This window comes from Marmota marmota, unplaced genomic scaffold (assembly GCF_001458135.2).
Source record: "Marmota marmota marmota unplaced genomic scaffold, marMar, whole genome shotgun sequence".
Taxonomy (NCBI): domain Eukaryota; kingdom Metazoa; phylum Chordata; class Mammalia; order Rodentia; family Sciuridae; genus Marmota; species Marmota marmota.
Genome location: NW_026000082.1, coordinates 19,594,014 through 19,609,703, shown reverse-complemented (window position 1 = coordinate 19,609,703; position 15,690 = coordinate 19,594,014). Strand labels below are relative to the sequence as shown.

The following is a 15,690-nucleotide window of genomic DNA, read 5'->3' as shown; positions in this document are numbered from 1 at the left end:
GAACTACGCATCCCGAGATGCATACAATTCTGCCGCTACTGGTCCCAGTAGCTCCTGGGAAATGAAGTCCAAGTTACCTTGAACCTTAACGGCACAATTATTCTTTAGACTCCATTCCCCAGCAAGCTCAGCGTGTTGCGTGCGCTATGGAGCCTCATGTCGCAGAACTGAAGCAGAAGATTGAGGACACGTTGTGTCCTTTTGGCTTCGAGGTTTACCCCTTCCAGGTTGGTTTATCCCTCCTGCGGTTCTAGGAAGAAGTGTAAGATTGGCCTTGGTGGAGTCGGCGTGAAGCCCGAGAACCTTCCTATCCTCCCCAAGTTCCTCCGGCCCGGTGTCCATCTGACGACTGGAACAGTGTGTCACACTTTTGTCCTTTTACCCCGATATAATGCCAGACTAAAGGATGGGATTCTGTAACCATAATTAACAGGAGAAAACATGTACCCGTGGGTCTGGAATCTCCTTAGAAGCTTCCTAAAGGAGTTAGGAAAGGACATGGCATGGAAGGTTTGCATGATTATAATTTAGATCAGCCAAGGAGGGAAAGGCATTCCCTGGTGTTGAACAAGAAACAATAGGCTGTTTTGTTCTGTCTTCCAACAGAAGGATAATTCATGATGCTACTAACCATTGGTGCTGGATATAGAAATTATGTGCATTCGCCTGGCACAGATGTCTCTCACCCCCGCCTTCCCTTCCCCCACATTTTACATAAGTGTTTTCTTTTTCCTTTATTTATTTTATTTATATATTATATATTTTTATATAATACAGATAGATAGATCGACCCTGGAGATTGAACCCAGGGGCATTCTACCACTGAGCTACATCCCCACGCTTTTTTACATTCTTGTTTTGACACATGGTCTAATTTTCCCAACCTGGCCTTGAACTTGTGATCCTTCTGTCTTGGTCTTCTGAGTTGCTGGGATTACCGGCATCTGTCATCACATGGAGCTACATATAAGTCCATTTTCCTCACATTAGTGCTTGGTGCATTGAGCTTGCTTAAGTCACAATGTTAAAGACACATAAGGTAACTCTGCTTGAGCCATTTGCCTGATGCTTAAGAGGCAGCTTACTTCCCACTAATTCCACTGAGAGGTCTACAACAGTGTTGAGGGAAAGATATATATATATATATCTATATATATCTAGATATATATATATATATAGATATAGATATAGATATAGATATATAGAAAAAAAATAGGTTGGGTCTGTCTTGAGAAAGGATTGGCCAGAAAAAAAATGAAATTGAGGGCTTGGATTATAGCTCAGTGAAGAGCACTTGCCTACCATGCATAAGGCCCTGGGCTCAATCATAGGCACTGCAAGGGAAAAAAAAAAAAAAGAGCTATATATGAACAGATATATTGGAAGGAAGGAGGATTGTGTACATCTAATATACAAACTTGTGTAAAAGCATGGAGGTAGTGTAGTGATGGATGGCATGTGTGGGGGCACAGTGAGAATGTTCTGGCAAACCAGGTAGACCTGGGTAGTGGGGAATATTGTACTGAACAGAGCCAGCTGTAGGCCTGACAACCAACCTAAGCTGTTGCTCACCTTGTCACCCCAACATCCAATCAACCACCAATTCCTTCATCTCCTGAGTCTCCCAAGTCCGTTGTTTTCCATTCCACTGATCTAAGCCACCATTTCTTATTTGGATTACTTTTAATAGCCTTCTTGCTGTCATCTTGCCTCTACATTGCAGCCAGATCTCACTAAAACTGATGTCATTTTACTCTTCAATCATAACCATCCTCTGTTACAGTTGTGACCTTCTTTACCTTCTTTAACTAGGCACTGTGGTGCACACCTGTAATCCCTGCAATTTGGGAGGCTGAGGTAGGAGGATCTCAAGTTCTAGGCCAGCCTCAGCAATTTAACAAGTACCTAAGCAACTTAGCAAGATCCAGTCTCAAAAAATAAAAAGGGCTGAAGATGTAGCTTAGTGGTTAAGCATCCCTGGGTTAAATCTCTGGTATTTAATTAATTTTAAGGACTGGGGGTATAGCTCAGGGGTTAAGCATCCCTGCGTTCAATCCCCAGTACCAAATAAATAAGTCCCTGTCAAAGTCACATGAGATGCCTATACAATGTAATGTACAATTACACAGCATCAGTGAAAATTTATTGAAGGAGTTGGAGGATGGAGCAAAATGTATAAGGCTTTGAATACTTGGTGAGGTAAGGGCTGGCTAAGGTTAGTCAGGCTGAACTTTCTCTGTTTTAGGTGGCATGGTACAATGAACTCCTGCCTCCAGCCTTCCACCTGCCCCTGCCAGGACCTACCCTGGCCTTCTTGGTACTCAGCACACCGGCCATGTTTGACCAGGCCCTCAAGCCCTTCTTGCAGAGCCACCACCTCCAATCACTAACTGACCCTGTGGATCAGTGTGTGGCCTACCACCTGAGACGTGTTAGACAGGTGAGCAAACGTCAACTTTCGCCCCAGCTCCCAAACTTAACCTTGCTCCCACTTTCTCCAAACTTAGCACAGGATCTGAACCTAGGGCTAGGATCCACCTCACATGTGAAATGATATCCTAAAACCAGCCTTGACATTCTATGATTTCTCCTTTTCATATCCAGGTTTTACCACCTTCCTTTACCAGACCCCCAGTCTGAAGTCTGTCCATTCACCCTGCATTGGGGGATAACTATATGAACCTCAGTCCAGGCTTAGCCTCTATGTGGAATAAGGATGAGCCCAACATCCTCCATTTCTTGTCTGCCTTTGACCTTTATGCTTTATGCAGTTTTGGGGGCCTTCTGAAGACAGAATATATCCCCGCCATAAACTTTCTTTTTTTTTTTAGAGAGAGAGAGAGAGAATGAATTTTTTTTTAGTTTTCGGTGTACAACATCTTTATTTTCTTTTTATGTGGTGCTGAGGATCGAACCCAGTGCCCTGCGCATACCAGGCAAGTGCGCCACTGCTTGATCCACATCCCCAGCCCCATAAACTTTCATATACACATACATTTGTACACATAGTAGATCTCCCTACACTGATAGTCTGAAGCGCAATGCTAAATCACTCCTCACAATGGAGACTTTCTGAGCAAGTCCTTGTATTATGTATACATACGGGCCCTGTTTGGAAAGAACTGTAACTTTCCAACTTTGGAGCCTCCCAGGTTAAGCTCATTTTCTTTTCTAGACATGGACAGGACGGTGTTAACACACAAATTAGGGCTTCCTGGGATAAAATCACAACTCCCCTCATGCTGACAGGAGCCTCTTAATTCTGTCCCAGAGCCTCCCAGAGCTACAGATGGAAGTCATTGCTGACTACGAGGTATACCCCAACCGGCGCCCTAAGATTCTGGCCCAGACAGCAGCCCATGTGGCAGGAGCTGCTTATTACTACCAACGCCAAGATGTGGAAGCTGACCCATGGGGAACTCAGGTCAGAGAGCAAGTGTGAAAGAAAATGGCAAGGCCCTCATATCCTTATCCAGTTCCATATTCCTCTGCCTTCCTTGACACAAAGCAGCTATGTCCTGGCCCATGGGCCAGCCCTATGATTTTCTAGAGTTTACCTGGGCATGTTTCAGAGCAGAAAATCTGGTCTGTTTTTAAAACTTGTCTCTTACAAGGCTATCTCAGGATAGAAGAGGCAACATAATGATCAGGACACCAGTGATAAGACTAGGAAGTTGACTGAGCCTTAGCCTAAGGGAGCTCTTCCTCATACTCATACTCTTCATAAGAGTTTATGAAGGGTTGTCCACAAAAGAGGGACAGTTTTACAATTGGCATTGGCATCGGGTGTACACTTAGTGGGAAATAAGTGAACAAGGATAGCTTAGAATGGTGGTACTTGGGCCAAGGTGACCTCCATAACCTTGCTTTTCTTCATTCACTCCCCAGCACATAGCAGGTGTGTGCATACACCCCCGATTTGGGGGCTGGTTTGCCATCCGCGGTGTCGTGCTGCTGCCAGGGACAGAGACTCCAGATCTGCCACGGAAAAAGCCCCCTGACTGTGTACCTTCTAGAGCTGCCCGAATTACCCTGCTTGAAGGCTTCAATTTCCATTGGCGTGATTGGACTTACCGGGATGCTGTAACACCCCAAGAGCGTTACTCAGAAGAACAAAAAACCTATTTTTCCACCCCACCTGCCCAACGCTTAGCCCTATTAGGTTTGGCCCAGACCAAAGAAGAGCCTAGCCCTATATTCCCTGAGTTTCCCTTTACAACACTCACAAAGAAGTCCCAGATTCCCAGCAGTGCACGGAGCTGGCTCAGCCCCAGCATCTCACCACCTGTATCCCCTGGCCCTTGATACCTTCCCTATTCTGTGGAATCCCATTTATAGTGGTACTTGCTAGGACTTTGGCAAAAGTAAGATTTTATTTGGGGTACAAGATGACCATTTCTTGGTCCAGATTTTCAATAATAATTAAGATTTGGTTAAGGCAAATCTGCACTTAGCCTTGAGTATGGGATTCTTGCCCCATTTCTATGGTGTGCTCCAAGGAAGTCATCCCCAAATAGTACCCTCATAGGGTTGTGGGGATTAAATAAATGTCTGGCATATAATAAATGGTATGTTGATATTTATTGAAGGTGCTAGGAATCCTGTTCACAGATCCAGTCAGTTTTGAAGGGGTGGTGGTAAGACACTTAGATAGGATTCTCAATAATGAATCTGCTCTAACCTGAAGGGCCTAGAAGAAACCTAACTTCTGGCTGCCGAGTTTCCCTTAGGGCAATTATATAGTGAGGGTCAAAAATGACTACCGTAGGGCTGGGGATGTGGCTCAAGAGGTAATGCTCGCCTGGCATGCGTGCGGTGCGGCCCAGGTTCGATCCTCAGCACCACATACAAAGATGTTGTGTCTGACGAAAACTAAAAAATAAAATATTAAAAAAAAATCTTTTTCTCTCAAAAAAAAAAAAGACTACCCTAGGGGCTGGGTTCAGCACCACATAAAAATAAAATAAAGGTATTGTGTTCAACTACAACATATTTAAAAAAAAAAAAAAAAAGGCTACCTTAGTTGGGTGTGGTGATGTAAGCATGCAGCTCCAGTGGCTCAGGAGACTAATAAGACAAGAGGATCAGGAGTTCAAACCCAGCCTCAGCAACAGAAAGGCACTAAGCAATTCAGTGAGACCCTGTCTCTAAATAAAACATAAAATAGAGCTGGGGATGTGGCTCAGTGGTTGAATGCCGAGTTCAATCCCTAGTACCCCCCAAAAATAATAATTACTGCCCTATATCATGGCTAGAAACCAGGGAAGGTGAAGTGATCACTATTTCTGTTATTATAAGCCCTACCCAAGGCCACCAGCCATGTGTTTTGTTTTCCTCTCCCCCTTTGACTTCCAAAGGGACCTAGGCCTACAATGCAGGTAAACAGGCATTTTTAGAGAGAGGCCAAACTTCTGATTCCCAGACAGCCCTCTCTGTAAATTGGGAACATAACCTTCAACCCAACCTACTTCATAAATTGCAGTGCCCTGGGCAAATACTATCACAGAGCCCATTGTTCTCCCCCAGATGTACTAAAACAAAATGTACACTTGGTTCAATTTACTGGGTCTACCTGTATTTCCTCTCAATATACTTTTAAGGCAGCTCTCCCTATTTTTCCCCTGAAGAAGGAAAGCCAACAAATATATAAATTATTCTTAAAAATCAAAGATTAGGGGCTGGGTTTGTGGCTTAGTGGTGGAGTACTTGCCTAGCATGTGTGAGGCACTGGGTTTGATTCTCAGCACCATATAAAAAATAAAGGCATTATGTACATGTGTAACTAATAAAAATATTTTTTTAAAAAATCAAAGATTAGTATCTCCTCTAAAATGAAGAATCATCAGGTCTCAGTTCAAGTTTAATAGAAACTACAAAGGATCAATGGGCTGATGCCCCACTACTGATCCATAATATACATCAGATGACCATCCCCACAGTATAGCTCAGGCCATTCCCACCAACAGAAGAAAGGCTGGTCTCCCCAACCCTATAGGAAAGTTATATGTCTTAAGCATGAAAAAAATACAAAAGAGATTTTGTTCTCATGGGTGCCCACTGCAGCCTGGTACTAAGATGGCCCAGCAATCACTTCTGCTTGGAGAAATATTCTTTGCTTCTTTGGACATCAGGCTTGATGGTATCACTGCCAGGCTTCCAGCCAGCAGGGCACACTGCAAAAGAAAGGTAGCACTAATTAATTAACTACTCAGTGGTATATACTACCCTCCTCCCAAGGACAAGAAATTGCCTCAAAACCAGAGCCCTATGGAGTCTAAACACACAGGCAATAGAAAACTTACCTGCAATCTGTCATTGAGCCTTCTAGTTTAAGGCTAATTATGTACAAATATTAATATAACTGAATCCTCACCACAGTGCTAACATACTATTTTACCTAATTCATTCATGAAGCACCTGAAAGTTAAAGAAATTAATGTAACACCTCAAGTATGCTTCTAAATCTAATCTGTCTTAAAAAAAAAAAGTGGCAAAACAAAGATCTGTGAATGGTAAATAGTACGTAAATAGGTATTCATCATGCTCTGCATAATTTTATGTATGCTTCAAATATTTTTTTCCCTCTTCCCTTACTGGAGAATGAACCTAGGGACATTCTAACACCATGTTACATCCCCAACCCTTTTTATTTTCTATCCTGAGGCAGGATCTCACTGTGTTGTTCAGATTACCCTCAAACTCAGATTCTTTCTGCCTCAGCTTACCAAATCACTGGGATTACAGGTGTATACCACAGCGCCCAGCTCAAATATTTCTTTTTAAAAGAAGTTTAGGGCTGGGGATGTGGCTCAAGCGGTAGCGCGCTCGCCTGGCATGCGTGCGGCCCGGGTTCGATCCTCAGCACCACATACAAACAAAGATGTTGTGTCCGCCGAGAACTAAAAAATAAATATTAAATAAAAAATTCTCTCTCTCTCTCTCTCTCTTTCTATCTCTCTCACTCTCTCTTTAAAAAAAAAAAAAAAAAAAAGAAGTTTAAAATCGGGTATGGTGGCACATGCCTGTTATCCCGGCAACTCAGGAGGCTGAGGGAGAAGGATCAAAATAAAAGCCCAATGGGGCTGGGGATGTGGCCCAAGCGGTTAGCGCGCTCGCCTGGCATGCATGCGGCCGGGGTTTGATCCTCAGCACCACATACAAAACAAAGATGTTGTGTACAAACAAAGATGTTGTGTTCGCCGAAAAACTAAAAAATAAATATTAAAAAATTCTCTTTCTCCCTCTCTCTCTCTAAAAAAATAAAATAAAATAAAAGACCAAGGGATGTGGCTCAGCAGTTAGGCACCACTGGGTTTAATTCCTGGTACTAAAGCTCAAGTCAGGTGTAGTGGCACACACCTGTAACACCAGAAACTCAGGAGGCTGAAGAGGATCAAAAGTTCAAGGCCAGCCTCAGCAACTTAGCCAGACCCGAAGCAACTTAGGGAGACCCTGTCTCAAAAAATAAAAGGGCTGGGGATATGGGTCAACGGTTAAGCACTCCTAGGTTCAGGCCCCCTGAACTGGCCTATAATCCCAGCTACTTGAAGCCTGAGGCAGGAGGACAACAAGTTCAAAGTCATACTGGGCAACTTAATGAGACCTGTTTAAAAATAAACAGGAGGGGCTGGGGATGTGGCTCAAGCGGTAGCACGCTCGCCTGGTATGCGTGCGGCCCGGGTTCGATCCTCAGCACCACATACACACAAAGATGTTGTGTCCGCCAAAAATTAAACAATAAAAATAAATAAAAATTTAAAAAAAAATAAATAAAATAAAATAAAAATAAAAATAAACAGGACTAAGTAGTTCAACGATAAGAATGTACAAGGTCCTGGGTTTAATCTGTAGCACTGAAAAACAAAACAGGAAAAAAAAAAAAAAAAACCTTCATAAATAGTTTCATCATTTGTCCATTCATTTGGGTTGTTTTTCACCTTGTGCAAGTATCTGAGTCATTTTTCTTTTTAGGTATATTCCCTAGGAGTAGAATTGCTGGGTCATGTAGGAATTCCATGTTTAGTCCTTTTTTTTTAATTAATAGTTACAGATTCTTAGGGATGATGGAAAAGTTCTAGAAATAGTGGCAATGAGTATGCATATAAATGTAATTCATGAACAGAAAATTATACATTAAAAATTACTATACTATTAGCAGAAAATTAAATTTTTCATTAAAATTAAAAAAAAAAAAAAAACCCAACACCTGCTGCTTCCTCTGGCAATCTTTCAGAGATCTGAAAGAATAACCTCAGTTGGACTCTTCAGTATTGTTTAATTCTGCTAAACTATAAAAGGGTAGGCTTGATTGATGAAAACTGCCTTCTACCCCTTTGGGTAAGCAAAAAGAAAGACTGACTCATTCACACACTTATGCAGAAAATATAGCCTTTCATCTTTTCCTAAAGATTACAAACTAGCAATAGACCTTGGACTAGTCTGACCAGTCAGACAAAGAGAGACCCCCAAGATGATTTTTCCATTTTCATTTGCTATCACCTTCTAGGAGATCTGTATTCACCAAAGTCTGATAAGAGAACAGGAAGAGTCTCTTGCTCAAGTAAGAGAGAGGGAAGCCTCTTTTGGTCCAAGAATAATTTTGGTCTCCGATGTCAGATTATGCTAGCAGCTTTCTGGGAATAGGGTATACATGGAACAAGAACTAAATGGGAAGCCTGAAATTTCCATCCAACAGTTTATTAGTACTTAAAGAAAGTAGGATTAACTCAGCCGGGCACAGTGGCGCATACCTGTAATCCCAGTGACTTGGGAGGCTGAGACAGCCTCAGCAAAAGTAAGGTGCTAAGCAACTCAGTGAGACCCTGTCTCTAAATAAAATACAAAATAGAGCTGGGATGTGGCTCAGTGATCAAGTTCTCCCGAGTTCAATCCCTGGTACTGAAGGGAGGGGGAAAAAATGAAAGATTAATTCAAATAAAATACCTGTACCTAGGCTAGTACTGACTCTCAGACTCTCAAATTTTTGTTACAAAAAGGGCTTCAGTGACACACGCCTGTAATCCCAGCAGCTCAGGAGGCTGAGGCAGGAAGATTGGAAATTCAGAGCTAGCCCACCTTAAAAAGGGCTGGGGATATAGTGCCCTGGGTTCATTTCCTGATTACCCAAAAAAAGGGATCTGCTTGCTCTAGTGAGTTGAGAATCAAGAGACCAATTCAGAACTATGGAAGCTTGGGTTCAAGAATCTAGCCTAGCCAAGAGCAGTGGTGCACATCTGCAATCCCAGAGACTGAGAGACTGAGGCAGGAGGACTGTAAGTTAGAAGCCAGCCTCAGACCCCCATCTCAAAATGAAAAATAAAAAGGGCTATGGATGCGGCTCAGTAGTTAAGTACCCCTGAGATCAATCCCTGGCACAAAAAGAGTCCACAATGTGTCAAAATGCATTCCATTATCATGTATAACCAATTAAAACGAATCAAAAAAATTTTTAAATAAATAAAAATAAAATACATAAGTGAGCTATTGAAAAAAAAAAAAAAGAGTCCAGTCTATATGCAGAGCCCTAGGAATGGTCAATAAAAGGCACATACACTGTGCTACTCCCTGCTCCTTCTGTTCTGAGAGCTAAACCTCATCCCCCTCCAGAGGGCAGTCTCCATTCTCCAACTTCTCCAACTTAATGCCTTCAGGTGCTACTACAAATGGTGCTTCCGGGTTATCAGTGAGTATCAATGCTCACTAATTCAAAGTATCAGCCTTCCATTCAAGTCAAGCACCAAATGGGTCTCCCAAACATACATAATTATATCTGGATTATAAAAATCCTCTGTCCTGGGAGAAAAAAATGAAAGCTAATCTGAATTATTTATCTCCTAGAGAAAGAAAATGAAATGTAGGAAAGAAGTTTGCCCAAATTCACCAGTGTCCTTGACTTGATGTCAGTAGCACTTGATCAGAATTAACTTATCCTCAATTATATTAAGCCTATTCCCCCAACACCCAGAAGTTGTGCCTCAGTAGCTGAGCTCTTCAAAACTAGTTAGGCCAGGCAGTGGCGCACACCTATAATCCCAGCAGGTTGGTAGTCCAAGGCTGGAGAATCACAAGTTCAAAGCCAGCCTAAGCAACTTAGTGAGACCCCCATCTCTAATAAAATTAGAAAAAAGGGTTGGTGACATGGCTTATTGGTTAAGTGGCTCTGGGTTCAATCCCCAATACAAAAAAATAAATAAATAAACACCTAAGTTAGGAAGCTACGGTTTATGGTGTAGCTGAGTGGTAAAGTGCTTGCTGACCAAGCACAAGGCCCTGGGTTGAAACCCCAGCACTACAAAGAAAAAAAGCCCACTAAGCTAACTCTTGAGTAGGATAATGTGGTCCCCTCTGATACCAACTATACTCATAGAGTGGGGAAAAGTCAAAAGTACCAATGATGAAGCAACAGGAAAAGAGCCTACACTCCAATAAATATTAGACTAAAACCCAACAGATGGATGTGCCCAATGATGATTAGGTTTTATTAGGTTTTATAAGAAAAGCATTATCCTTGAACTTGAGACTTCCAATGAAAAATTTACTTTTATCTGAAACCCTCTAGTCCGGGTCCCTCCTCCATTCTTCCATTTGTTGTTGTTTGTATTCTCTGCTTTTAAAAAGTTGTTTTTTTTGTTGTTGTTGTTGTTTTATGATATTGGGGATCAAACCAGAGGCTCTCTACCACTGAGCTACATAACCCAGTTCACTTGGGGAATGAGCTACATTTTCCAAACTAATAATTAATTAATTAAAAGGGCTGAGGAAGTAGCTAGTGGTGAAATGCCCCAATCCCCAGTACAACAACAAAAAAGTGTGCTTTATTTCTAGATATGATTCTCAACCTTCTGTTTTGCCCTAATACATCTGAGATTCTCCTACATTTCACTCAGAACTGCAGCAGTGAAAGTGGAAAGTATGTAGCTGGTACAAAAAGCATTTATATTCTCCTCAAGCTTGTCTATTATTCCCAACTCCACAAATCACTGTAATCCAGATTTCAATTTCTAGACTAGACATAATCACCCTTTTCTTATTTTACAGCCTTTGTTTCTACAATCTTTCCCATCTTACCACCCTACTGTCTTATTACCAGGCAGATGGCTTACCTTCCCCATGTTTGTCAGTGAACTGGAAGGCCTGAACTAGTCTCAGAGTCTCATCCACAGAGCGGCCAACAGGAAGGTCATTCACAGTGATCTGGCGAAGGATACCCTTATCATCAATGATAAAGAGGCCCCTGAGAGGAAGAGGTTGAAGGATGAGAGAAAAGCAATATAGGTTTAAAATTTTGCTTTGTTAGAATACAGAAGTTCAAAGTCCCAAGAAAATGGGCTAGTCTCCAAGACTATACCAGCCTTACCATTAGTGAGGCTCCTGTGTAAAAGAACAAAATGAGGAAGACATCTCTTCAAATCAGGGCTCTAGCTTTCTTCAATTAAATTCTCCCGATGAATGTCAGAATTCCACCCCCATCCCAAAAAGTGTGTACCTGAAGGAAATGCCTTCATCAGCCTTTAAGACTCCATAATCCTGAGCAATGGTGCGCTTAGGATCTGATATCAAGGGAATATTCATGGGTCCCAGTCCTCCTTGTTTCTTGGGTGTATTGATCCTACAGCAGAAAACACACAATCATATCCATTCAAAACTCTTGTACAGCAAGAATATTAACTGTACATATTCCTTGCCTTCCCCATATTCCCAATCCAATTTCCCAAAATAACAAACTTTTCCCAGGAGTGAAGTGAATGAGAACAGTTAAGGCTGGTCACCAATGTACACTAGATACAACTCAAACTGCTTCTCCTCTGCTGCCAGTTAGAATGATAAGAGGATCAGCACCATTATATTCTCTTCTGTGAGGACCCAGAAGCCAATACTTGAGAAAGTCTATTGCCAAAGCCTCCCAGGTGCGTTTAAGATGTCCTTATATACCAAGAGATTTACCATGCCAGATGACAGAAGTGAGAATCCACAGAAGCACCAATCACTTGGCAGTTAAGTTTTTTAAATTCTTCTGCCCTGTCACTAAAAGCAATGATCTCCGTAGGGCACACAAAGGTGAAGTCAAGAGGGTAAAAGAAGAACACAATGTATTTTCCTGGAAGGAGAAAAGAGTCATAGGTTAGCATTGAAACAGACTTCCTTGCTTTATAAAGAGTAAATCAAGGGACTGGGGTTATGGCTCAGTGGTAGAGTGCTTGCCTCGCACGTGCAAGGCCCTGGATTCCATCCTCAGCACCACCTATAAATAAATAAAGATATCCCTCCCAAAATAAATTTCTAAAGAAATAGAGGTCTTTTTAAGTGATGACAGACATAGTATCTCTCGTGCTAAGATGTTCAAAATATCTCCAAGCAGCAATTTATATAATCTGTCACACCAGGAAGGACAGGAATGAAAAACAGCTCCTTCTAGTTCCATACTTTATTTCCCTCCTTCAATGTTCTTAGCTGCCAGCTACAGAATAAACACCATTCAGTCTTAATTTCAATCTTTTCTGGGGCTGAGGTAGTGTAACATAATAGCAGGCTAGCAAGCATCAGACCTTGGGGTTTGTGCCAGCACCAAATACACACAGCATAAAAAAAACAATAGTAACTTTTACCTTCTCCAGGTGGCTAATATTAGCATAAACTCCCAAGTTCTCTAAAGAAATAAAACCAAAGATGCAATTATCTATATAGCCTAAAGCCAGTGCTTAAAAACAATGCCCAGAAAAAGCTTACTTGGTGGGTTTTCCTCCACAGACATGTGGTAAAAGACCAACAAAAGGAAGTCAGAGCCTTTGCACTTCTTCCAACATAAATCACAAGTAATGGGACAGTAGGAATTTGTGTGTTTTTATGAGTGACTGGGGATTGAACCCCAGGCTATGTGTATGCTAGGCAGGACAGGAAGATTTAAGTGATCTCATCATGAATCACAATAAATATTTTCCTAACAAACCTGACAAGACCCAGAAGAAAATTTTTAGAAGCAAAAAAGTTCCAAAAGAATTATAGAAGATAACTGAACTTCTAGCTACAATTTTACTTTAGTCACTGACATTACTCCTGGATGACCTTTACAATGACAATGAAGCCACCCTCTCACCATACCTAATGGTTGTTGAACCATGGAACATTTCCAAATATTCACTTATTTCCAAAAGCAAGTATCCTTTGATTTATGTAAACAATCTCCAGGGTTTTGCCTAACAAACACTTTGAAGCCTCAGAAGGTCAAGCCCTAGAGAGTAGAGAGCAGCTCTGCAACCATATGCCTATGCTTTTGGGCCAGTGTCAAAGTGGTTTGTTTGCCAGAAAAATTTCCTCCTAGGGCCCTATTTAATCTCACAAAAAAGTGTGATATGTCAGGAAATCTAAATGAAAGTTCTACCTAAAAGCTTAACTCCAACTGGGCATGGCATGCACCTATAGTCCCATCTACTTGAGATGGGATCACTTGAGCCCAAGAATTCAAGCCCAACCTGGACAACACAGTGAGACTCCCACTTCAAAAATAGCTGATGTCAGGAATTGAAACTATACCACCCAAGAAAGGTACACTTGACAACTATATTTAAGGTTTATATTCTAAGGACTCTATAACCTCAATTGTCCCAGAAGACCAAGCTGCTCTGGGACTTCAAGTCAAGAATGGAAGAGTCTCCATAGAACTTGGCAAGTGTCTGCATGGAACTATGACAACAGAAAGAGGAGGTGTTCCAACTGCATCATGAACTCTTCCCTGGGGGTAAAACAGTGAAGGGAATGTGCCTAAGATTTCTACATAATAATGTAAGATCTGTGATGCAAACCTTTCACAAACTAAATAAGCAAAATCACAACTCCAAAGAGCTCTCAGACTAAATGTAGAAGTCCTATTATACAAGATATAATGTTTCCCTTAATGTAATTGAAAAGGGACACTGAAAAGGTAATTAAGCTAGCATGTCCACACAAAATGAAAAAGCATACTTTCTCCAAAAGTATAAAGGTTTGACCTAAGATATCTCTCCTGTTGATAATCACATCAACATAAAGGTTAAAGCCTTTTTCTCTGAAGACTGTCCTAGGAGACAAAACATTTTATAGTCAAACATAAGAAACACAGGGAAATCTAACAAATCATCCCTAGATTATAAAATGATTTTTTTTTTTTTTACCTGTAAACCCAGTGGCTCAGAAGGCTGAGGCAGGAAGATCATGAGTTCAAAGCCAGCCTCAGCAATTTAGTGAGGCACTAAGCAACTCAGTGAGACCCTGTCTCTAAATAAAATACAATTAGGGCTGGGGATGTGGATGTGGCTGAGTACTGAGTACCCAATTTCAATCCTAGTACCCCCCTCCCAAAAAAAGATTTTATTTTAATGAGCCCAACTTAATTACTCTTACCTCTGTAGTCAGATAGACTAATATCTTTGAACTGGCCATCTGGCATCACAGCTGTAGCTTTGAAGTTGGGGGCAGGGTGCCCAATTTTGGCATTTCCTGAAGACATCCTGCTATCAGCTGGAAAACATAACAAATGAATTAGAAACAAGTCATACTGTTCCAGATAGCCAACAGCCTTCACCAACATAGAAACTTAGCTACAGATTCATCAAAGAATTGTCCAGTGGCTCTGAATAATATTAAATTTTATATTAGTAAGAAGCAGAAGCTAGCAGTCAAGTCAAAATAAGAGATTTTCAGGGGCTGGGGCTCAGCAGTAGAGTACTCGACTAGCATGTGCAAGGTGCTGGGTTTGATCCTCAGCACCACATAAAAATAAAGGTAACTAAAAAATATATATGCACTTTTTTTAAAGCTTTCCAACTTTTGGACCAATACAAACCTCTGAATCTCAGCCTTTATTTTCAATTAAAAATAGCTCAGCAATTTCTTTATAAACTGAAGTCACCTCCATCACCCTCACTGAACCATTATTTGTGCAATGGCATTTTGTTCTGCACATTTATTAAGAAACAGAGAGGGAAGGAGGTGGAGATTCAGACCAGAACCCAAATGGCATAATGCCACAAACACTGAATGCCTGGCTCCCCAAAAGAGTCATGTTGCCTTTCTTTGAACTGTGCCTACATTTGCCTTCATAATGTGGGATGACATTTGTCCTTTCTCCAGGTAGATTTGTCCAAGAGATAATATAATCTTAAACCCAATCCAGGGCTGGAGTGTAGTTCAGTGAAAGCCTATTCAAGTGTGAGGCTCAGAGTAACTTTTCCTGCCACCACTAAAACGAATAAATAAAGTCAACTTTTTAAAAGGCAAGGCCAGGATATTGGCATCTACTCAGTTTCAAAATTTTAGGTGTTGTGTTTAAGCAGAAGTCCTTTAAAAAAACAAGTTTCTGACCTCAGGACCAAAATCCTGGCGTTAAAAGAAGCAAACAAGATTCAATTTATTGCTAAAACGCAACGCTGCGCTGGATTCACCCAGGTCAAAACCAAGATAAGTTGTTGAGACTTAAATCACTAAGTCATCAGTCTGAAAGCCTCAAGAAACTAATTTTCCAAATCCCAAAGTTTTTCCTTCATAATACCATAACCGAAAGAAACGTCGGTTCCAGGCGCGGGGGAGCACGCCTGTAATCCCAGCTACTTGGAACTAAGGCAAATTCAAGGCCAGCATAAGCAATTTAGTGAAATCCTGCCTCAAATAAGGGTGGGGAGGGGGGAGCGTGGGAGGAATAGACAATTCTAAATAGGG

At 41.4% G+C, this 15,690-nt stretch overlaps 2 protein-coding genes across 2 annotated transcripts in view; one reads left to right on the top strand and one right to left on the bottom strand.

The window, feature by feature from the left end:
* The first annotated feature begins 73 nt into the window (after positions 1-73).
* On the top strand, positions 74-4,566 carry Mmachc (metabolism of cobalamin associated C). Its single transcript, XM_015485078.2, has 4 exons — positions 74-227; positions 2,246-2,440; positions 3,272-3,424; positions 3,889-4,566. The coding sequence occupies exons 1-4, from the start codon at positions 147-149 to the stop codon at positions 4,303-4,305; spliced, it is 846 nt and encodes a 281-aa protein (XP_015340564.1). The 5' UTR covers positions 74-146; the 3' UTR covers positions 4,306-4,566.
* Positions 4,567-5,847: 1,281 nt separating this feature from the next.
* The window catches only part of Prdx1 (peroxiredoxin 1), an 11,145-nt gene continuing 1,302 nt past the window's right edge, over positions 5,848-15,690 (bottom strand). The window contains exons 2-6 of the mRNA XM_015485079.2: positions 14,377-14,493; positions 11,944-12,097; positions 11,486-11,608; positions 11,103-11,233; positions 5,848-6,173 (exon numbers count right to left, since the gene is read on the bottom strand). Coding sequence (XP_015340565.1) covers positions 6,088-6,173; positions 11,103-11,233; positions 11,486-11,608; positions 11,944-12,097; positions 14,377-14,482 — 600 coding nt within the window. The 5' untranslated portion in view covers positions 14,483-14,493 and the 3' untranslated portion in view covers positions 5,848-6,087. The remainder of the gene's footprint in view (positions 6,174-11,102; positions 11,234-11,485; positions 11,609-11,943; positions 12,098-14,376; positions 14,494-15,690) is intronic.

Excerpts from the sequence above, each read along its gene's own strand:
- Mmachc (XM_015485078.2), top strand. The coding sequence starts at position 147 with ATGGAGCCTCATGTCGCAGAACTGAAGCAGAAGATTGAGGACACGTTG. Across the intron at positions 2,441-3,271 it reads ACCTGAGACGTGTTAGACAG|AGCCTCCCAGAGCTACAGAT; the intron begins GTGAGCAAACGT and ends ATTCTGTCCCAG. Across the intron at positions 3,425-3,888 it reads CTGACCCATGGGGAACTCAG|CACATAGCAGGTGTGTGCAT; the intron begins GTCAGAGAGCAA and ends TTCACTCCCCAG.